General features: G+C 45.9%; 1 protein-coding gene across 2 annotated transcripts in view; it reads right to left on the bottom strand.

Moving 5' to 3' along the window:
• Positions 1-230: 230 nt before the first annotated feature.
• Positions 231-24,174, bottom strand: part of LOC147880155 (Acyl-CoA N-acyltransferases (NAT) superfamily protein) — a 109,163-nt gene continuing 85,219 nt past the window's right edge. Inside the window, exons 7-8 of one of the 2 annotated variants that reach the window (XM_087371066.1) lie at positions 652-720; positions 231-562 (exon numbers count right to left, since the gene is read on the bottom strand). In XM_087371066.1, coding sequence (XP_087227192.1) covers positions 545-562; positions 652-720 — 87 coding nt within the window. In that variant the 3' untranslated portion in view covers positions 231-544. Of the gene's footprint in view, positions 563-651; positions 721-1,289; positions 1,329-24,174 lie in introns of those variants that run through there. The other variant, XM_087371067.1, reaches the window with a different exon arrangement.

The raw sequence follows: 24,174 nt of genomic DNA on the forward strand, positions 1-24,174 counted from the left end.
CAATATTCTTCTCTACTGTTGTGGCAACCATGTAAATTTGCTTTTTGTTTCAGTGATTCTGTTTTCCTGTTATTCTTCTTTGATGTGTTTGAACTTCATGTAGGCGTAGCTCTTAACATATATGCGAGACTAGAGCAAGATTTATTTTCCTCGCTATTTGTGCTCGAGTCGCTGCTAAGAAGAGATGCACAAACTTGTAAGAGGGAAAGCTTAACAATACCAACGTGATCCACAAATGTTCCCTCTAAAGAGCTTTGCTTGCACATGCTTAGCATGCCTTCCTTCAGAAGTCTACTATTGCACAACATGCCAGTGCCGTCCACAGCCCTCATCTCAGATCTTTTTACTTTTCATTCAGCTGTGCATGAGTCAAGAAATTGCAGAGAGATAAACAAATCAATGAACTAATGAAATAAAATCATCCAGACCACAACTAATGAGGAATTCAATTAAAATTCATTAATTCTTTTACATAATGGAAAACCCATTGTTGTGAAGATTGGTTGAATAATGCAACCCAAAGTAATTGCACTCAGCATTGCATTCAACCATCCGCACCATCCTGGATCAGACAAATGCTTTAAGAAAAAATAAAACTCTCAGTACAAGATTGCAGATAAATTATAGGATGCAACAAGTCTTCAAGATTACCTCCAATATGGACTTGGCATTAGAATCAAACGTTTTGCAAAGAATTTCGTACGTACTATCAGCCCCCACCTAGATCAAGGTGAAATGAAAGCTGAGTGTCCAACAATATGTACACAACCAAAAAGTTCTAAACAAATTAAACAGCCCTTTTAAAGCATAACACAGGAATTAAAAAATAATTGAGAACTTTTTCATAATATAACAGCGACCTTGGCACTCAGAGATTTAGACTATTTCAGCAAATGACGGACACGTTACTTTTCTTTCTATAAACTTGACATGCTCATGTAGCCTCACAAGCCTTCTTATCATCCTTGGCAGTTTATACTGTCAATTAAAAAAGGAGGCACTTTCTTGTGCGAAGTAGTTGTCCATTGAGTGACTGCAGCAATACAGAAGAGGGTCTCTTCACCAGATCTAAGAGATCGTATACTTGATTCTCTTGCTTAAATCACTTGAATTTTCAGTATACCCTATTACAAAAGATTCAGTAGGTCACCTAATGCAAATGACGGATGTTACAACAGATACAAAGATCACAGAACCTAAGAGCAAAGATTGGAATACCATGCCCCAAAGCTCTTTCAGAGACGTATGTACTTAGTGTTTGCCAAGCTTCTCAAACAGCTGAGTTGCATCGTCCATATTTGCTGTCATCTATGCAAGATGGATCTTACCTGCATGCATTTTGTAGAAAAGGAGTACAATTTTGTATTCCTAACCTTAATAAGAGGACACCCCATCGCTCCCTGCTCCTTGAGCTCTTGCTAGCACCCATCCCCATCATGCTTAACCTCTCTATTCCTTCCCCCTTCCCCCTTCTGCCCCTGCCTCTCAGCCCCTCGTCTTGTCTTCCATGTCTTTTCATCTTCCCTTGTCTGCTGGTGCAAGAGACAGCCAGTAGGCTGCTGTGACCCCCCTTCCCTTCCTGCTTCCCTTCTTCTACATTGTAGACGACATTGTATGGGCCGTCATGGCTCTATACAAGAGCCCCAGGCAGAGTGTGCAAGACACAAGGGTTATCAGAGGAGGTGAGCAGCACCATTGGGGTTAAGCAGGGGTGCCCTCTCCACGACCATCTTTGGCCTGTACATTGATGAGCTGGCCACTTTTGTGGGTACCCTAGGAGGTCAAGGATCGAATCAGACACAACCTTTCATACCCATCCTTTTATATGCAGACAATGCGGTGCTGATCTCAGACACAGCAGAGGGGCAACAGATCCATTAGACAGCACTGCAGGCTTTCTGTGAGAGCCAAGACAAGAGGATCAACCTGGGTAAAACCAGGGTTATGATCTTCAACACTAATGAAGCCCAGCTCCAACGTGAGACTTCACACTTGCAGAGACTCTGTTTCAGGCACACGTCCGGCATTAAGCATAAAATCACTTCTCTTTGATTGTCTCGTTCGACCAGCATCCTTCTATATAGGCTCTCTTTGGGCAATAGACCTTAAAAACGATGACACACCTGATTTTGAGAGACTAGAGGTCATGATGCTATCTCGTATGATTCGGGAGAAGAGATGGACTCCATACGACATCATTTTGGCAGAGTATGCCACTGCAAGACCCCTCCACGTAGGTGCCTCATTCCAGATCATCACCTATCAACAACAGGTCAGGCATTTCAGCTGGACAAATGCAGGCTGTCAAAGACTACCATAGAGGACCCTCTCATCGTCTATGCAGCTTGCTGTGAAGGGAGATGAGCAGTGCTTGATGGTTCCCATTGCAAGACATGCCTATTGACCATTTATAGCCATATCAGTACTCACTAGATGCCCCTTTCTTGTGTCTGACACAACAGGAGACTCATGAAACCATCCGAGATGACCTATGGTACGTATTCATCCATAGGACATGGATATCTCCCACACAGCCACATGGGACCAAGATGGCCTCCTGCAAGGAGCATTTCCTCCACCTTCATGAGGATGGCTTCATGGTAGTATCAGGCTACCTACAGATCCATCTCTCCATGGGCCATCTCAGGACTCATCTCATAGATTCTAGATCAAGCAGATTGTGAGATTGCAGCCACATGACACTGCAAGACCTGAGGCTCGTACCCTTTGTGATACACAATGTGGAGACCATGGAGCATGGCCTGATGTGATGTCTCAGGTATTATGAGATACAAGGGAGATACCACTTCCTTTTCTCCCATAGTTACATGCATATGAGCTGTCATTGACTACGCAGACCAGAGATGCGCCTCACTCTTCGTACATGAAAGGTCTAGATTCACAAGGGTGTCAACAACAGATTTCAGACATGTTAAAGAGGCTCCGGGACTCCATATGGGATCCTATCAATCCCATGCAGAGCTCAGCTCATGTTGGAGGCAAACCTCGATTGTGTCTGTCTAGGTTTAGGGGGGTTGATGGATAAAACTACCATGTGGCACTTTGCATGGAATGCATGAGTATTTGAACATTACCACAAATTATGGAGCTGTGACCTTGCCCTTTGATTGTGGCAAAATTTGTGGATCTTCTCAGCTGTGCATGCAAATCTCACCATTATGTTTGGCCCGTGATGGATGCTCATGGTGGCACTTGCTTCCGTGTACCCTTCGAGAAGTTCTATATTTAAGCTATGGCAAGATGTAGCGAATTGTAGTCAAATCCATCTGAGATGTAGTCCTTTGCAGCACATGGGATACAAGCTTTGTTGTGTCTCTTTCATTTTATGCGGTTTTGTCATTTCATGCAGTACATAGTTACTTTAATCTTGCAAGATTTTCATTGCATGTAGTAAATAGCTCGCGGTCTCTTCAGTCAGTATCAGAGCAGGTGAAGAAATGAAGTAGAAAACTGAGTCAGTGAAGCTGATCACATTCAAGGGTGCGAATTTCTCTGCATGGAAAATACCGGGAAGATGGCTCAAGACTTAACAGAACAGGGCATACGTGGACGTGCCGTCATAGGGAAACATGCTTTGCACTTGTATCTTCATTTTAGTCTTTCCATTTCCTTTCCATTCTGCGCCATGTACCTTCATGTGGTATCAGAGCCATATTCCTAGCCCTGCTCTCTCTTTCCCTTTCCCTTCCAAGAGGTTGAGGTGAGGGAGGCCAATGAAGCTACTCTCCCTCCTCCTCCTTGGAAGGCTACCATCTTCTCTCCTTCCTTGAGCTCTCTTCTCCTCCTACCCAAGCCTCATCAACGGGAGCTAATCTACCTCGCCATCAACTACCCCTTCTTCAGCCCGAAATGCCTTGCCAACAACCGCTTTTGGTTCCTCACCATCAACTACCCCTTCAGCTCCAAATGCCTCGCCAAAAGCAGCGCCATTAACCCGAACAACAAGCTGTACTACCTTGGGACTGCTGCCTGCTCCTGCTGCGCCGTACTAGACCGCCGCACAGGCCGTACAACCTGTTGTACAGTCCGTACAGGCTGTACGGACTGTTCCAGCCTGCCCGTACTGATGTGACATGCCCGCCATTCTCCTTATGTTGCTGCCTCCTACATTGCTTCACTAGCGAGCTGCCTGCTCCTCTCTTTGATGGCGAATTTGCATATTCTTGAGCTGAGCTATGGACTGCAGGCGATTTTGGGCAAAGATCTAGGCTTTGAGCTCACGGGATGATAGTTTCCAGCCTGCTATCACTATCTTGATCTCCACCTTCATGAGTTTGCTGCTCCTCTATTTGTAAGTCTGCTGTACCTGCACTTTTCCAGCCATGGAGTCTTCCAAATCAACTACCATTTCGTTCGAGAAGTTTTTTGGTAAGAACTTCTCGACATGGCAAACAAAGATGCGTCTTTTACTTATGAAAGATGGAGTGTGGCATGTTGTTAGTGGCAAGGATAAAAAGCCACCATCAGATGAAAAGAAAATTACACACTGGGAGAATCTGAATGACAAAGCTCTTTCTCTCATTGGTTTGGGATTGGGTGATGAAGTTATTCATCATTTTGATTTTGATTCCACTACTCACGAATTATGGGCTAAGTTTGAAGAATCGACAACAAAATCATCAATTCAAAGGTACTCCTAAGACAGGAATTCTTCAAGCTATAAATAAAGCATGAAGACTCTCTTCTTGCTCACTTGAATCATACAGAATCCCTTGTCACTCAACTTGCTAGTCTGAAGGCCCCTGTAGTGAAAGATGATCAAGTTGATGTGCTCCTCTCGAGCATTGAGGAAATTTCTAAGTACCCGGCGATCATACCAGTATTACGTGTGACACAAATGGGTTATCATGATATGGTTGCTATGCTCATTGATCATGAAAGACGGTATGCAGACACTCCAGACTCCAGTGAACTGTACTCCAAGGGCAAAGGAAAATTCAAGCCTTTCAAATGCAATCACTGTGGGAAGCTTGGTCACACCGAGGATCGCTGCTTCAAGAAGCTTGCCAAGTAACAAAACAAGGATCCTGCCAACTTGGTTGGGGCTGCAACAAGTGAAGACGAAGACGAAGATGATGCTTCAATACCGACTCATGCTCTCACTGCCAACATCAGAGATCTCTCTCTCTCCATTCAGAGGTCCATGTACCTAATGATCTGGACTTTTGTATCTGATCTATTCTATGTGTGCTTGGGTACTCTGCCCTAGTCCCCCAAAAATGCTTGTAATAATGAGTCTTGTATACTTGAGTCAATAAGGGTTCACAGCCTTGGATTGTGCTCCTAAAATGTTGTAATCTTTCCTGCTTTTTTTTTTTTTCCATGAAAAAGACTTCTATTAAGTAAGAACAAAAACCCGCGAGAGCAAGCTCAAAGTGCGGAATACATCATGAAATCATGAGGATAATAAAAAACCCCTCAGAGTGAGGTGGAAAGAAACCAAGGCTGAGGCTGAAAGTGCCATCTCAACCCTGTAGTAGATTCAGAGAAGAAAGGAGAATCCTTCCATTCCCTGAAGAAAGAAGCCCTCCTAGCTGAGGCTGCACGGGAGTCCCCTGCATACCCGTCCATACGGCCATCAGAGTGTGTACGATGTCTGTCCAGATACTAGCCAATGTGTGCGAGGGATGAACCTGAGTACCCTCCATAGCCTCTGTGCATCTGGCTCTCCAGATATGCCAGGCTGCTATGCTCGCTATAATCTCCCAAGAAGTATCCACAGAGGCATGTACAGATGTAAAAGGACGGTGTGGAACCACATCCAACGAGCAGAACTCAACCCGATGACGTCGAACCGAAATGGCCCGAGAGGAGTCAAGTCCCTCATAGAAAACCTGAGGTCCTGCAAGAGAAAGCCAAGCCACCGAGCCCCAAGTCATAAAAAGTGGGGAATGGGCAAAGTGACTGAAGATCCTGGCTATCCCCATCCAAATCAATCTCGCCTGTCTGCAATCCCATAAGCAATGCTGAATAGACTCCGAAGCAGAAAGGCAACGAGGGCAAGTAGGGTCGGCTCCGAATAATCTGGACCTCCAAAGGTTCACTGCAATCCCTCCATGAATAGAAAGCCAAAAGAAGATAGTGATCTTTCTATTCCTGTGGGATTTCCAGAGCCTCCTCCAGAAGTACCTCTGCTGATCCGCAGTAATACCAAAAGTCTCCCAATGAGGAACTCTGGAGGAGGGTCTCCAGCCTCTACTACTGAGCTGAAATCTCCTGGCATTACTGACCGTGTAACGAAAGAAGGGGATGGTCTTCTCTCGATGCCCCGCGTCAATCCACTCCCACTCTCCGGGATCCCACTGTAAATACCTGATGGGAACTCCTCCATAGAGTCAGAGTCTCCAAGACCCGGTGGAGAGTAACTGGGGGTCAGGGTCTAAGAACCACTCTGAATCTGATCCCTGCATCAAAAGGCCTACGACCCTGATAGGTTGAAAAGCAGACTCAAGCAAGATATCATCTGTAGATCTGAGCAATCTGCCACCATCCTGGACACTGAAAACCAAAGCATCCTCCTGTGCATCTCGGAAGGCTAAGACCTGAAGTGGAACCCCGCCTCTCGAGAAAGTACCTGCCCAAGTGGAGGAAGTGAGAGGCATATCATCTGTGTCTATCCAAGCCTCTAGAAGGGCTGTCTCAATCTGCAAGATCCTCCCTACACTCCCTCTGAGATGTCCTGTCAACCTTGAATTGGTTTCCTCTGGAAGCCTACGGAAAGCTTTCCAAGATCCCAAAGAAGAAGCAGGTCCCCTCTCCCACCTGGCCCACTGCATGTAGAGTGAGGCACCCAGTGGTCTGCCACGATCATCTAAAATACTGTCGTTCCACATGATGGGCTGCCTATCAATCTCTTCCCGGGAGGAAGGAGGAATCCTCCGAAGAGAGCTTCTGAAACTAGCCCAAGCTTTCAGAATGGCAACCATAAGAGGGGATGAAGGTGATCTGAGGTGTGCTGTGGTGAAGATCCATCTAACACTGCTCATCCAGTCTCCTCCTGAGGAAGGTGTGCACCTCTGTATGTTGCTGATAAGAAAGTCCTTCCACGGTTCCTGTCCTGGCATAAGTCCTCGCACCACTATCTTGCAAAGTAAAGCTCTGCACTGTAAATCTGGATCAATAATATTGAGACCCCCATCCTGAGTAGGGAGGATGAGGGTCTCCCAAGCCACTCTGGCTAAGGCATCTGCTGTGCCATCAAGCCCACTCCAGAGAAAGTTCCTGATCGGCCTTCTGAGCTGAATGATGCAGTCCCTAGAACGGCACCAACATGAACAAATAAACCAGGCAGTGGCCAGGAGGACCTGGTTGACCACCACAACTCTAGAGGCAAGATCCAGCTTGGCTGAGCTCCAAAAGAGAAGCTTCCTTCTGATGCTCTCCAACACGGGAGCAAACTGCTGCGTGGTAGAAATACCCAAGCCGACCTGGCAGCCCAAATACCTGATAGGCACACCCCTCTGAACCCAAGTGAACCCTATGTCAAGCCCCCAAACTGGAGTGTCCTCATCACTGATCCAAAAGCCATTGGATTTATGCCAATTTATCTGCGCCCCTGCCGCCAAGCAAAATAAATCCAATGCTGTCCTGAAAGAAGTCAGTGTCTGTGGAGATGCATCCAAATAAATCGCTGTGTCATCAGCCAACTCATTGTCAAGCAGCTCCTCTTCTCTTCTGATGGGAAGTCTCAGCCCAAAGATGTCAGCTTGAGATCTAACATAGATGCTCATAGCTTCGGCCACGAATAAAAAAAGGAAAGGAGCAAGGGGGCATCCCTGACGGACTGATCTCGAAATCTGAAATCTCTCACCCCTTACCCCACCAATAAGTACCTGGCTATGGGCTGATCTGTACAAAGAGGAAACACCTCTGATCCAAACATCAGTGAATCCAAAGCGTAGAAGGGTGCCCTCCAAAAAACTCCAATCTACTCTGTCATAAGCTTTTTCAAAATCCAACAGTAGAATGGCAAGATTCTGGCCACTCTGCATGGCCCAATCTGAAGCTTCCCAGAAAGAAAAAATGTTATCAAAAATACTTCTGCCATGCACAAATCCCGTCTGAGTGTCATGAATAAGATCAGGGAGAAGTGGCTGCAATCGGAGGCTGATAGCCTTGGCCAGAATCTTGTAACAAGTCCCCAGAAGTGTGATAGGCCTCCACTGGGACAATAAATTTCTGCTACCTCCTTTTGGGATAAGGTGGATGAGGCCCTCTGTAAGCGACTCAGGCATCTCGCCAGAATCCCAAATGGCCTGTATGGCTGAAGTAATATAGTCTCCAATCATATCCCAAAATGCAATGAAAAAAGACGGGGTGAGGCCATCTAAACCTGGGCACTTGCCCTTGTGAAGGGCTGAAAGTGCAGTCCTGAACTCTGTGTTGGTGAAAGGTGCGTCAAGTAGAAACTGCATATCCGGATTCACCAACACTGGGATACTCTGCCAAATAGCCTGTCTAGCATCCTCTATATCGTGTGTCTCAGGATCAGCAGTAAGGAGGGTGGCATAGAAATCTGAAGCTATGCGTAAGACGTCATCTGGCTCTGTCTGTAAAACCCCATGTGAGTCAATAAGCTGAGATACACTCTCTCTACTATGTCTAGGGCCAAGAGTAGAGAAAAAGTGTTTATTGACTCTACCACCCATCTGAATCCAGAAGGACTCCCGTGCATGAAAGGCATACTCTGCTCTCTGATCAAGCGCAATAACTGCAGATGAGCCCTTGCTGCAGCAAGGCGCTCCTGAATCCAAGCATCTGAAGGCCGTTTCTGCTCTTCCCTCTGCAAAGCTGCTAACTGCTGGCGAACACCAATCTCACGTCTGAGAATATCTCGTCTCCTGGTAGAAGCAACTGAGCAGTAAAAGTCGCTAATACCAGAGAGGGCAGCGGCTAAATGTGATGGATGTGGCTGCCCACCCTGGACATGAGCAAACCATATCCGTAGGGCTGCCTCCGTAAGGTCCTCCTCTGTGTAAAAGGCATCTGGAATCCTGATGCTGGCAGATCGGCCTCTCGAGTGAGGCTCTAAGATAGCCAGAACAACAGGGAAGTGGTCTGAAGTGGAAACCCCCGCAGCAATGCATACCGATCCACCTCTGTCTAGTGCCCAATCATCTACATAAAATCTGTCAATGCGTGCATGAATAGGCATCTGTTGCCTCCTGTTCGACCAAGAGAACAGGAGGGACTGTGGCTGAATAAGAAAGGCATCATCACACCAAGTATCTCTGCCACAGAAATGGAAAAGGAAGGCATCCCAAGCTGCTCTCTCCAAAGAGTGAAGTCCGCCTTCTCTACCCCCTTTTTTGTCTGAAGGTAACTCGACCATTTTAAAGTCACCTCCAATCACCCAAGAATCCACAATGGGGGCCCAGGAGAGCAAAGTCTTCCACATAAGGACACGTTCCCCTCTAATGTTGGAGGCATATAGGTTGAGGAAGCCAACCTTACGCCCTCCAATCAAAAGAATAATCCACTGAGCTCTAGAGGGGATAATGACTCCGTGCCCAACAACTAAGGGGAGAACCGACTGCGAAACTGAAAAAGAAGTGCCTCCCCTAGTGCCCAATGCAGGCGACCAAAAAGTATGGCCTGAAAGCAACTTGCCTGACTTGCACAATCTCTATAATCCAGCTTGTGCTCTTGAATAAATAATATATCAATGGGACCCCCAGTAACACCTGGATGAAGCTGATCCCGGATCAGCTGTCTACGGCGGCGATGTGGGACGCCACCTAGGCCCTGTATGTTCCAACTGATAATCCTCATCGACGGGAGGATGTAGTGAATAAATAATATATCAATGGGACCCCCAGTAACACCTGGATGAAGCTGATCCCGGATCAGCTGTCTACAGCGGCGATGTGGGACGCCACCTAGGCCTTGTATGTTCCAACTGATAATCCTCATCGACGGGAGGATGTAGAGTGGAACACCTTACCCGACCTAGTGGCGGAAACAAACCCCTCAACAGGGGAAGACCTCCTGCTCGAGGAGGGAGGGAAGGAACCCAGTGGTGGAAAGTCAATAGGGGAAAGAATCCTGGCACCTGAAGAAGAAGCCCTGTCAAAAGGAAACCCAACCACTGGCTCCCCAAAAGTAGCGGGCACAAACTCCTCCTCTAGGAAATCTGAACTCTCTGCCAAGGCTGAAAACGAGTTCCTGTGGAGCAAACCAGACACCGGAGTACGAAGGATCCCTTGTGAGGGAAGAGGATCAACAGTGTAAGCTATCCCCTTCCCCCTATCCAAGGGAGGGAGTGAGGAATGCTCTCTACCCTGTGTCTGCCCAGCCGCGGAGATCTCTCCGTCCTCAAGAGGAACATCTGGCACTGCTGGATCTAAGGAAGAAGCTGCAGCTGGGGAGGAGGTCGAAGCTTCAGCGTCTCGGACTGTGCAAGGTGAGACAGGAAGGACAGCTCGAGGTGAAGCAGAGTCTACTAAGGTACCCTCGTGAACTGAAGGAGGGACCTGCACACGTACTGGAACCCACTGTAAAGCGTCGCGTGTGCCTGAGGGAGGTGGGGGTCGAGGAGCAGGTGAAGGACCTGTACCACCCCCCTGTCGAGGCCGAGGAATAGGTACTGGACCTGTACCACCACCTGACTGAGCATGACCGCCACGTGAAGAACGAGGAGCAGGAGCTGGACCTGTACCACCCCTCTGTCGAGGTCGAGGGGCAAGTGCCGGGTCTAATCCCCCCCCCTGTCCCCCCTGTCGATGCCCTGAGGCGGTAGCTGTACCAGAGGGATTCTTAGGCCTTTTCTTCTTCCTGGGGAAATCCCTGGCAAAGTGTCCCGAGGTCCTGCAAATCCTGCACTGGTCCTGCCTGCCTGAAATCTCCACTCTCTGGCGAAAAAAGGAACCATCCGGGCGCTGGATCATGACGTGGTCCATCTTGAGGTTAGGATCCTTGCAAAGGACCCTAACTCTAGGAACCCCATCAGCCTTGGTTGCCTCTGCTGCAGTCAATGGCAACCCAGGGAGGGGTGGGATCTCAGCAACTGCGCCAAAATGCTCCCCAATAACAGAAAGAAGTCGATGGTAAACCTGGGGAAGCCCGGGGAACCTGATGAAGAGCGAGAAGATTTTCTTATCTGCCTCTACTGGGTCAAAACCAAGGTGAAAGGCTTCAAAGAAAATCTTCCTGTGTCCCAGGTGTAAGAAATCGGCCTTGAGCACAGTGCTCGCAGCCTCTGGAGTGTCAAAAACCACCTGGAAAAAACCTCGTCCCAGAAGGCGAACATCTAACAATCGAGGAGTGAGGTCTGGGGGGAGAGCCGCAAGCATCCAGTCTCTGGCTTGGGATCTGGAAGGGTGAGACCCGAAGATGCGTGCTAGCAATGTGGTAGAGCATTCAATCTCTACATCCTTCTTGAGCTGCCGCAACTCGTCTTTAGAGAAAGTGATAGTTTTCGCGGCCGGTGGAGATGGAGTAGGATTGGCTGACGGGGTATCCATCGCCAATCAAAGTGAGGAGGCCGACTCGAACAGAATAAAAGCTCCTTCCGTTCCAAAAAAGCTGCGGGGGGCAAGGGAGGGGAAAGGAGGCAAGGAGGAAGCAGGGGGGAAGGGGAGGGAAGGAGGAGAGGGGCTGGGGCTGAGAGGGGAGAGGGGCAAGCTGAGAGGGAGGGAGGGGGCGCTGGAGGGGAGGGCTAAGAGGGAAAGGAGAGGAGAAGAAGGAGAGGGGAAGGAGAGAAGGGAAGGGCAAGAGTGAGAGGAAGAGAGGGGGCGGGAGAGCAGGCACGGGACAGCAGGGGGGAGGCGAGGGGCAAGCAAGGGAGGCGGCGGGACAGGGGGAAGGGTCGGAACAGCAGGGGGGAGGGGGCGGAGGCAGGGAGAGGGGGCGGAGCAGCAAGGGGGAGGGGGCGGAGGCAGGGAGAGGGGGCGGAGCAGCAGGGGGGAGGGGGCGGAGCAGCAGGGGGGAAGGGGCGGAGGCAGGGAGAGGGGGCGGAGCAGCAGGGGGGAGGGGACGGAGGCAGGGAGAGGGGGCGGAAGGGCAGGAGGGAGGGGGCGGAAGCAGGGAGAGGGGGCGGAAGGGCAGGGGGAGGGAACGAGGGACAGGCAGGGGGAGGGGACGGAGCAGCAGGGGGGGAGGGGGGGGAGCAGCAGGGAGGGGCGAGGGACAGGCTGAGGGGAGAGAGAGACGGGCTGAGGGAGGGGGAGCAGCAGGGGAACGGGGAGGAGCAGCAGCTCTGATACTACAATTTCACAGTGCTTACAAAAGAGAATGGTCCCTTTTCCTGCTTTTTCATGTCTGACTCCCCACCATTCTATTATGCAGTCAGAAGGGGATGTATTGTGGGAGCCTTTCTATTGGCTTTGATGGGTCTCTTTATCAAGCTTGGCCGAGTTCCAGGATATTGGTGTATTCCCTAGACCTATGAGTAGGTCATGTAGCCATGCTATGATATAAGCCTCTGAGCTACATGGGGTGCACAAATTAGCAGTCCATCATTGTCATGTTCTGTTCTTAGCTTCATCCCAGTAGTCCCTCACCTTTCCTTCATGGGGGGATGTTAGAATATGGAGTCAAAGTGTGAGTTATTTGAAGTGTACTAGGTCTCTAGGTGGTGTTTCTAGTATATTTTAGTAGACACCATTCTACTTTATATCCTAGAGTGCCACATGTCACTATGGGACTTATCCCATATACATTGTGTGTTTTCTAGAGTCTAGTGTCACACAATATGTATTCTACTTGTCTAGTCTTGTTATATCAGTCATAATCAAGCTTTCTATCTATTGTCTCTATGCCAACATGGACTTAGGAAGTACAGAATGTGTGTGTAAGAGTAGCGGCCAAGCTCCGCTTGTACTTGCATTAAGGCTAGGAATAATCTCTCAACATACAAGTTCTACTTTCGATTCCTATATGCGAGTTCTACATGCAACTCCTACATGTGATTCCTACATGCGAGTTCTACACACAACTCCTACATGCAAGTCCTACATGCATGTTATACTTGTAACTTCTACTTGCAACTCCTACATGCAAGTCCTAAACTTTCCTGTGCTGCTAAAGCCAAAACACTGCGAATTGTGGTTAGTCGAGCTGTGGGAGAAAAAGTATTATGATAATCAAAACCATGTACCTGTGCGAATCCTTTTGCCACGAGCCGAGCCTTATACTTATCCAACGTGCCATCGGACTTGTACTTAGTCTTGTACACCCACTTGGTGCCGATTACCTTATATTTTGGTGATCGATCCACAAGGTCCCAAGTGTTGTTCTTCATTATGGAGCCATACTCCGACTGCATAGCCTCCATCCACCTATCATCATCATGTGCCTCTTCAAGACACTTGGGTTCTTCAGCACGGATCACCTCTATCATCAAAGCGTAGTTGACCAAGTGTTCCTGCGCCCTTCTTTGCTCCTCTAATCTCTTGGACCGGCGGTGTTCGGATGGTTCCTCCTCAATGGCTGGAGGTTCTCTGCCGTCCAAAAGATGCTTTACCCACTTCGGGAATGGCCGTTGCCATTGTGGTTCTGCAGGCTCTTCTTCCTCTTCTTTATCTTGAATCCTCCCAAGCACTGTTGGGGGAGTTCGGTCTGTTGTTGGTGGTTGTACTGGATGGATATCCTGGTCCTGGTTGTCTGGGAAGGAAGCATCCTTCTCCAATTGATGCGACTGTTTTGAGAAGACCACATCGCGACTTACTATTACCTTCTTGGTAACAGGATTATAGAGACGGTAACCCTTTGCCTCTTCACTGTAGCCCAAGAAAATACACTTCCGGCTCTTCAGTTCCCATTTGGTCCTGTTAGCATCAGGGACATGCACAAAACAGTCACATCCAAAAACTCCGAAATATGCAGCTGAAGGTTTCTTACCAGAAAAGGCTTACAGAGAGTGGAGTCATCCCGTTCACAGCCTTCGTGTAGCTACGATTCAGAATGTAAACTGCCGTGTTACATACTTCAGCCCAGAAAGTCTTTGGAAAATCTTTCCCTTTCATTATACTCCTACCCATTTCACAGATGACGCGCATCTTGCGCTCTGCTACTCCATTTTGCTGTGATGTATGTGGCGGGGGTTTCTGCCTCTTGATCCCGTGACTTTTGCAGTAACTTTCGAATTCACTTGATGTGAACTCTCCACCTCTATCTGATCTCAACTTCTTCACCTTCCTCCCCGTTTCTTTGTCGACCATTACATGCCATTCTTTGAACTTACTAAAAGCCTCATCTTTAGTCTTCAGGAAGTATATCCATATCCTTCTACTGTAATCGTTGATCAATGTCATGAAGTAGTGGGAACCACCCAAAGCTTCCGTCTCCATCTTTCCGCAAAGGTCCATGTGAACGAGCTCTAGAGGAGCCTTTTCTCTGCTGGCCTCTTTAGGAAAGGGCTGCCGATGTTGCTTGCCCATCATACAAGCTTCACATACATTGGGCAGATCTGTAATTTCTTATAGGTCTGCAATCACTCCACTTTTATGCATCTCCTTTAAAGAACTATGGTTTGGATGACCAAACCTCTCATGCCACAGCTTAGTGTTGCTCACATCGGCTCGAGCAACTGAAAGCTGAGAGTTCGTAGATGTTGTTGCGCCGTGTACCTTTACCAATGACCTTCCCTTAAAGATCCAAAATCTGTGCGCCATTCTTATTGAAGTGAACTTTGAGATCCCGATCCGTGATCGTAGAAACGGACAACAAGTTCCTCTTGATATCTAGCACGTAAAGAACATCGGACAATTGTTTTACAACTCCATCTGACTTGACAGCAATCGTACCTTTTCCTTTTGCTGGATATTTTGCATCATTGCCGACTGCTACCAGGATGTCATTCCCTACCGGATGTAGAGAGGTATACCAATCCTTTCGACTGGTCATGTGGCGCAATGCATCACTGTTAATAATCCAAGGTTCATCCACAGGTACATGAACTGTCTCCGTGCAAATCTCCTCAATTGCTATGAACAGCTCTACTGGTACTGCCTGCGCGCTGTTGCTGGACTCTTTCTTTACTCCGTTCTTCTCATCTGCAATCTTCTTCCGGCACTCATTCTGCTTGTGTCCTGCCTTGTTGCAATAGAAGCACTTGATCTTCTTCTTTCTCTTTTTATCATCAGAAGAAGATGGGTTACCAGAGTCCTTACCCTTACCTTTCTTTGATCCAGCCGAGAAAGCCCAGTCCTTGTCTTTTGACGCATCTCCTCCTCCAGAAGCATTGCGCTGAAATCCTCAAAGTTGAGGGACGGATTTTTGTTCTGCCTATTCAGCGCCATAACAAGACCGTCGTACTTTAGTGGGAGAATCCGTGTGCACCTTCGTGCTAGATTCTCGCTGGTGATGGTGATGCCAATCGTAGTCATCTGATTGCGCAGATTCTTCACCTTGGTGATGAACTTCTCTGCCGTTTCAGACTCAGACAGTTTCTCGTTCGCGAGTTGAGTCTCCAGATTCTAAATTCGCGTCTGATTCGTGGTTTCGTACTGATTTTTCCAGACCGTCCATGCCTCCTCCGTTGTGGTAACATGTTGAATTAACGCCATGACAGAATCACTTACACTGCAGATAATAGAACACATCGCATCTGCATTTCTTCTTGTCCACGCGAGAATCTCATCCGCAATTAGTACTATCTGTTGTCCTGCATTGGCTGGATTCGGTCTCGCAACCGGCTTCACGTCCACCCCAGTAGCAGTATCCCAAAGCTCGTATGCGCTTAGAATGGTCTTCATCTTGAACTTCCAAAGTGGATAGTTAGTGCCGTCTTACTTTTCGCTTTCACCGAATGGTGGGATCCCTCCTCTCTCTTCTCTCCCCCATGCTCTTACACCTTCTTCGTCTCCCACTCCTATGCTCCCCCTAAACCCTTAGTTCCTCAATCTTTAACCTCCATGACCTATGAGGGAGACGAGTTCTCCACCATGTACTCTACCCTGAACTTTGGAACCTCCTTCTAAACCTAGAACCTCTTCTAAACCTTGGAACCTCCTTCTAAACCTTGGAACCTCCTTCTAATCCTTAAACTCCTCCTAAACCCTGTAACCTCCAATGAAGGCAAAAGCCTTCATTATCTCAACCATGATGATGCACGATCCTTTTACACATGCATGTACTATGTTTGCTTACCACACTTAAGCCTATGTCTCTCACCAGAATACGACTTGAGGTCCTAAGCTACACGTATACTACAAACGACAACCTCGATATATCTGTAGGTGACAAAAAGCCTCCGAATCCTGCATACTGAGAATACCCTGCTCTTCCTGCGGAAGCCGTGGGAAAGAGCCAACACTATCATGTGAGTACTTTGGTTATCATTGCTTTGCACTTGTATCTTTATTTTAGTCTTTCCATTTCCTTTCCATTCAGTCCATGTACCTTCAGGATGTAGAATACCTCCTACCTTAAGGCGTTCAGAATTATTGACATGGATTTTTTGGCAATTCAATGCTTGAATAAAGCTATTTTGGTCAACTGATCCACAATAATCCTGTGTAGTCTCGACGGTGACTCATGTGTCGTGGGAATCTTAAAGGAATGCCGATGGAGCCTCCACTCCAAGCTACTCCTTGTGAGAGCAATGCAAAGCACGAACCGTCCACAAGTGTCACTCAAGTGGCTCCCGGATTGTTGCAATGTGTTTCCACGAGAGAAAGAGGGAAATGGAAGATGGGAGAAGAGAGGAAAAAGGAGAGGAGAAGAGGAGAAGGAAGGGGGATGGAGTGGCAAACACAAGGCACTACAAAGGAAACAAGAGAACACCCAAAAACACTCTTGGAAGAGAAGAGGGAGCTTGTATTCCAAACTTGTGCATCCAACAATGAAGACCAAAGTCAACCACTAGGCCTTTTGTACCCGTCACCTTGAAGGAAGGACCAGCCTTATTCCCTTTATACCACTCTCTTTCCTCATTCTTTTACAACCAGCTTCGGCCTATTTGACTCCAAGGCACAATCCTAGCTCTATTGACTTACCAATATCCACCATCAAATGACATTGCCAACTGATGTAGTTAACATGCCCCCCTTCCTGTTCTCGCGATCCAGTCCCATGAATCATGCAAAGGTCATGGTTGTTGGTTCGTTGTCAATGAAGATCATTCTGGTGAGTACCCGTGTGAATTTTTGCCATTTGCAGTGCTTCATAGGTCTTCACTAGATCCTCTGTGGCAAAATTATTGCTAGAAAGATGGATATTGCATCTGGTAGCATTGGATTCCACTGTTAATTGGCGTGGCATGGCTTGATTGATTGCAATGGTTAGATGTTGGGTGGATGGATTATAGATGAGTACTTGTGACATTTCAAAGAAAGAGGAAGAAAGAGAAGAATCTAAGGTGTAAGCTAGTAGGGAGAAGATGTTAGTAGGAATTGATGTAATAACCTAGTGGTGTTAGAGTTAGCAGAGTAAATACAATGTATTCTCGTACTTCTCCTTAAGTTCCATATTTGATTTGACTAGAACTTTTATTGGATTCTCATCATACTATATCTTTGACCTGCCATGCTTGTAAGTCCGAAGTTTTGCATGACATTTTTCCCTGCTTCTCTGCTTTGAAGTTCTTTCAAAATTCATTTTATGGATTTTATTTCATTGAGGGATTTGTTTGAGTCATCAAATTGAGAGGAGTCTGATAATACACCATACAAACTCCTAAAATAAGGACTATGGCTAAAGAGGTTTATTGCATTTTGGGTTCTACGAAAGTCCTCTAGATTAAAATTAATATGACATTGGAAGGCTCAAATGGTTAAGTGGGTATTAGGTTAAGCATAAAAAAGAATGATAACAAGGACAAATAAAAAGAGGAGGGAGAGTATGAGTTAGCTAATGAAGGGTGGACTTAGTAAATGAAAGTGAAAATAAATCTTTGAGGATCATAAGAAACTCATCCAGACCCCTTTTTTTGTCATCAGAGTCACCCTACAATCAAACTCATCTTGTAGAGCTGTTGGTGTAGGATTACTTGATGTTCCGTATGTGGAGGAGTACCTTGGGATACCAGAGGTTAATGTGTCTTTGACGAGCCCCAGACCTTTTTTGGTGAGGAGCTTCTTCCAAGGTAGCAATGTGTTGTGAAGGGCTCGAGACTCTTTTGTCGCAGCATTAGGTTCTTGTGGATCCACTCCATTTTTCTGAGTGGTTCTTGTGGATCTACTGCTATGGAGTTGACTGAATGTCGTACTGAAGGAGTTGGTTTGCATTTCTTCGTGGGAAAATTGATGAAGGTCTTGAACTAGCATTGTCTTTTCCTTTGTGAGCTTGCAATAGGTTCTTGTGTTATTACTGTCTTTTTAGAAGCAGGTTCTTGTGTAGCTACTGCCGGTGAATGCTTCGTTCTTGGTGTTGTAGACTCAAACCTTTCTCTAGTTTTTGTGACTCTAGAGGGGTGAAGTTGGCTATGATACAAGTACGAGAAGGTGGGCTGCCATGTTGATGATGCTTAGGGATCCACACTGTCATTGTAAGATCTTTGAGCTTGTAGTAGTCCTTCTTGATCCCATTTTTCTGGTGCCTTTGTCAACTACATCCTCTAGCATGTTCAACTTCCATTGTTTCACCGTAATAAAGTGATGTATGTCCTCTGGAGCAAATATGAGTAGGACTGTAGTGTTTTGGAGATCTTCTATTTTTGTTGAGCCCAAGTTGCTTCTGAGAAAGTTGGCAGTGAAAATAATTCATCATTCTCATTGGAAGGTTCTTGTGTGACTTCCATTGTGTCTGGCATGGTTAGTGTGACTTGTGTAGCTGTCACTCACGAAGCTTAATGCTGAATTTCTTACTAAGGAAGGTTCTTGTGTATCTTCCAAAGTAGATTCCATTCTTTTCCTAGCAGGTTTTGTGTTACTGTCTCTTTTTTTGAGACAAGTTCTTGTGTAACTGCCATTTTCCTTGAAGACGATGCAATGAATTCAATGGCTTTTCGATAGATTAGTAATCGAGTAGGTTCTTATGTTACTGTCTCTTTGTTTGAGACAGGTTCTTGTGTAACTACCCGAAAGAATGTAGAGGATGATCTTTGTATGTGATCCTCTTGTATTGGTGCTTTTCCCTAGTCTTTGTGAGCAGGTTCTTATGGTTCTACCTTCTCCAAGGCAGGTTATTGTGGTTCGGCTCTCCAATGCTGACCTTGATTTTTCATAATTGGGAGGCTTGAATTTGATGGTTGCTTCTTGTTTGTTGATGATGATGATTTTTTTTTTCCCCCCAAAAAAGAGACTTCTATTAAGTAAGAAAGAAACTCGCTAGAGTAAGCTCTGTGCAGAAACACAACATGCTAAGCATGTAATAAAAACACCTCAGAGGAATGAGGTAGAAAGAAACCAAGGCTGAGGCTGAAAATGCCAACTCAACCCTGTAGAAGTCTCATCAAAGAAGGGAGAGTCTCTCCAATCTCTGAGAAAAGTAACTCTCCTGGAGGGGGCTGCTTGAGATGATCCGTGCATGGTCGCCCAAATGGCCATAAGAGTGTATACTGTATCTGTCCAAGTATTGGCCAAGATCTGAGAAGGATGAACCTGAGAACCCTCCAAAGCCTCAATGCATCTGGCTCTCCAAATGTGCCATGCTGCAATGCTAGCTAAGACCACCCATGGAGAGTTAACCAAGGAATGAGCAGCCCTAAAGAGAGTGGCCGGAACATCCCCTAGAGAGCACGACTCCACAAGGTGTCGTCGGATGTGAAGAGCCCAAGAGGAGTCAAGTCTCTCAAAGAAGACCTGGGGCCCTGAAAGAGTGAGCCAAGCCACTGATCCCCACGTCATGTAGAAAGGTAGGCGAACAAAAGTGCTGAGAAGTCTTGCCATCCCCTTCCATATGATTATCGCCTGTCTGCAATCCCAAAGGCAGTGTTGTATTGTATGATGAAGATTTCAGACGTTGGATCTCCATTCTTGCTTCTGCTCTTTATTGAGCACATTATTGTCGTTGCTGCTTGAAGATGATGGAGGTGCTCTTGTTGCACTAAGTACCTTGGATACCCAAATATTAGTGTATCCAAGGTAATATCCCTAGACCTCTACTAATCTTGTTGGAACCCAACGGTATTGTACGTTCCTTGTTGGATGGTGTTATTTTGTTCTCTGATGTCGTGATTTGTTGTTTGCAGGATGGAGTGACTTTTGATGTCGACGTTTTGTTGGAACCCAAATATATAATTCACTTTCAAAGTGCCCTTAGGCCTTTAGTGGATCCTTTTGGACCCACACTTGCTTGGTTGCTCTTCTTCTTTGTTTTCTTTTTTGGTGAGGTGCTTGCCGAGGTTGAGAAGTGGAAGTGGATGTTGATGTTGATGCTTGAATGTTGGGCCGGTTGGTAGTTCTTTGCACATCTTGTTGGGTTGACTCATCATCAAATAACCCTTTGTAAGTGTCTTGCATCCACAGTTTACCAAGAATGACAGCTTCTGTTAAGGTACCTGCAAGAGTTACAAAAACCTTGCAAGGCACAACATAATTATCCAAGGAAACATTCAATGTTAAAGAACCAATAACCTTAATAGAGGTACCCTCTATGGATTGAATTTTAGAATCACGTACTTAAAGGCATACCTGGCCAAGATGTTTTAATGTTTTCTACGAGATGACGTTATTGCTTGCTCACCAATCTGCCACGGCCTATATTCGGTATGTTGCACCTGCTCATGTCAGCTCTGCCCAAAGTTGAGATGGAGTCATATCTATCTCGTTAGGATCAATAACATTACCAATTGCAGGCTCAACTTAATTAGGTAGTACTGCTCTTATGGTGTAAAAAGGTGTAATGGTAGTAGGTTTATCATTGTCAAGGTGCATGAATTGAGTTCCCTTCATACTCGACAGAGATATTGTGGCCAGTGTATGCATCCGATTTAGTGAGTCTTCAAACTCAGGTATAGGAGCACACCAAGAGTCTTCAAGACCAAAGTATTGGCCTAGTTTATTGACTGGCACCCTTGGAAGGTCTTGAGCTTGATTGGGAGATTCAACATTTTCAGGATTAGTGGACTAGGGTGTCACTATTTGCCCATTCATCCAATCCGAGAGGTCTCTCCATAGAGTAGGACTACCTCGTAATAGTGTCGCGAAGGACATCTTGATCTCAGTGGACAAGAACGAGGCTAATCCTGCGATATCTCGAGGACTAAAGATCAATGCGTTCAAGGAATACTGAGGGATTTTTTATAAGTATTCCTAGATGATCTGCGTGTTCACTCCAATTGGAATGATCATCTTAAGTATTTGATATTGGTGTTCAAAAGATGTCGTATCTATAGAATCTTCTTCAAATCCACTGAAGTGCCAATTTCGGGAGAAACAATACTCGGACACCTAGTGTCCAATAATGGGATCTCTACGGATTATAACAAAGTCAAAGTTATTCTGGAATGCCCCCACCTACAAATGCAAAGGGCGTACAGCAGTTCACCGGGCATACGGACTACTACCACAAATTTATTTATAATTATGCAGAGATTGCCTGCCCTCTGAACAAATTGTTGATATTCCATTGGGTCTTGATGAAGGGTTCCACGAATTTGATGGCACAAGGTTGGGATGGGAGGATCTAGCCCCACTAGGCATTTGCATTGTGACTTGGGTCAGGTTGAGCCTAACAGGTTGGACTGGAGGTCCTCTAGAGAGTGGTACGTTCCCTGCAAGCATAGGTCTTTAAGAGGCAGTTGTTGGATAGGAAATATCTCCCATCTTTTGTTGCCAAGGAGGAATCACACGGGCTTCCGAGATGGAGGTCTTAATTGTGGGCCCTTCAGGTTACTCCTCTATCCCCTTTGCTCTAGCATTTTGGATCCTTGTGAGAATCAGGGTCCAAATCTATCCCCATAGGACTGTCTAGCATCAAAGAATTGATATGATGGGGGTTGATTGCCAGTAGGTATCGTGGGACTTGGTTCCCTGCGTATTCCTTGTGATATCGGTGGTTGGGCCGACATTTGAGGCTCTATCGTTGCCCTAGTCTGCCAAGCAAATGGGTTTAGCAATTCTGTTGGATCTATGAATCCAAACCTTTCCATGATATTGAAAATGGTTTCCCTTAATCTAGCTACTACTGTAGATTGGATAGGAAAGTGTTGATCATTCGGGATGGACTTCAGAGCCACTGAGGCTCTAACATTAGAGGGTTCACCCAGGTCTCCGTCCTAACTCATGGACTCTTCCGAGCTGGATAATTCACCTGGTGGTGGTTCTTGCAAGGAGTGAGAACCGACTTTTGAGCCTCCACCCCAAGCTACTCATTGTGAGAGCAATGCGAAGCATGATCCGTCCGCAAGTGTTACTCAAGCGGCTCCCGGATTGTTGCAATGTGTTTGCACAATGTGTTTGCACGAGAGAGAGAGAGAGAGGAAAAGAGGAGATGGGAGAAGAGAGGGAGAAGGGAAGCAGAAGAGGAGAATGAAGGGAGATGAAGTAGCAAACACTAAAACAAGAGAACAACCAAAAACACTCTTGGAAGAGAAGAGGGAGCTTGTATTCCAAACTTGTGCATCCAACAATGAAGACCAAAGTCAACCACTTTGCCTTTTATACATGCCACCTTTTGAAGGGAGGACCAACCCTATTCCCTTTATACCACTCTCTTTCATCGTTCTTTTACAACCATCTTGGGCCTATTTGGCTCCAAGGCATAATCCTAGCTCTATTGACTTGCCAATATCCACCATCAAATGACATTGCCAACTAATGTAGTTAATAAATCCACACATAGTCATGTCTCCTCTGTGTCCTATGTAATCTAACAATAAAGTTCATGGAGATACTTTTCCATTTTCCAAATGGGATCACCAATGGATGTAGGAGATCTCCTACCTTAAGGCATTCAGCCTTATTGACATGGAATTTTCAGCACTTCAATGCATAACCTTAGACGTATTTATCTACTCTAGGCCAAAAGAATTGTGTTTTCACAAGCGCATACGTTTTCCCACACTCGGACTATCATGCTACTGAAAAAGCATTTGATGCCTAATGTCATTATTATCTGGGACACAAACTCTACCATTGTAGAGCAGGTAGCCACTTCCATACTATATTTTTTTCCACTTGAGCCCTGTGCCACCAACCTGAGGTGTGTCACCATTTCCATGTGACTCCTCAATGAAAGCTCCTCGATTTCTTGGGTCCCTCCTCAGAATTGCTATTCATATTTCAGAAAGTAAGAATCAAACTTACATTTTTCCTTTTAAGAACTATAGGAAATCATTTTGGAATTGAGTTTTATAAAACTCAATTCATTAACCTTTGGCATTTGACTTAGGAAATCTCCTACCGCATTAATTTTTTCCTTCTAATATGTCAATTTGATATTAAACTCTTGCATTATTTCATCCTTCCTAGCTTTTCTTCCTTTCTTGATAAAAAATAATCTCAAATTTGACACCGTAAACAACAGCATACAGTTCCTTCCCATATACCAAGTAATTCCATTGGGCACAGTCTAACTTTTTGCTTTCAAAAGTCAGTGGTCGACGCTTTTGTAAAAGTACCACCCCAATAGCAAAATCATTGGCGTATATTTCAACCATGAATGGTTCATTCGGATCCACTAACTTTAAGACATGAGCTTATGTTATCTACTTTTAACTTCTCAATGCTTTTCTTTTGAGGTTCATCCCATATGAAGATACTTGTCTTTTCCTTAAGCTGGTCCGTCATCAAAACAACAATCTTAGCATAGTCTTGGATGAATCTCCTATAAAATCTAGACAAACCTAAAAATATATGTAGTTCTTGTATGTTTGTAGGATGCGAATATTCCAAATATGTCCTTATCTTTTTATGATCCATATGAATCCATTCTAGGGATATAATATGTCCCAAGTACTTCGCTTCTTTTGCAAAAAATTCACAATTGGATTCTTTAGCAAAAAGAGAGTTGTCTCTGAGCAACTAGAACATTTCTCCAACCTAATTGCCCACTGACTTATCCACATGTAAGCGCATTCTGGACACATTGGAAAACTTACAAGACGCCCTCAACCAAAAAACTATTGCCCTCATATAAATATGGTTCGGGACAATCACAAGAAGCACATGTCATCCCACAATAAAACACCGTCACACATTGGATACAATGCTCTGGGATGTTTGGTGCACCCACACTGTAAAAATCCGCACCCACCGCACACTATACAGCTCCTTGGTCACTCCAAGCACATCTCATGTACAACACACCGTATTTACATTTTCGTCACAC

The sequence above is a fragment of the Dipteris shenzhenensis genome, chromosome 32 (genome assembly GCF_047967505.1).
Source record: "Dipteris shenzhenensis isolate YYH24624 ecotype China chromosome 32, Dip_SZ_1.0, whole genome shotgun sequence".
NCBI classification, from domain to species: Eukaryota; Viridiplantae; Streptophyta; class Polypodiopsida; order Gleicheniales; family Dipteridaceae; genus Dipteris; species Dipteris shenzhenensis.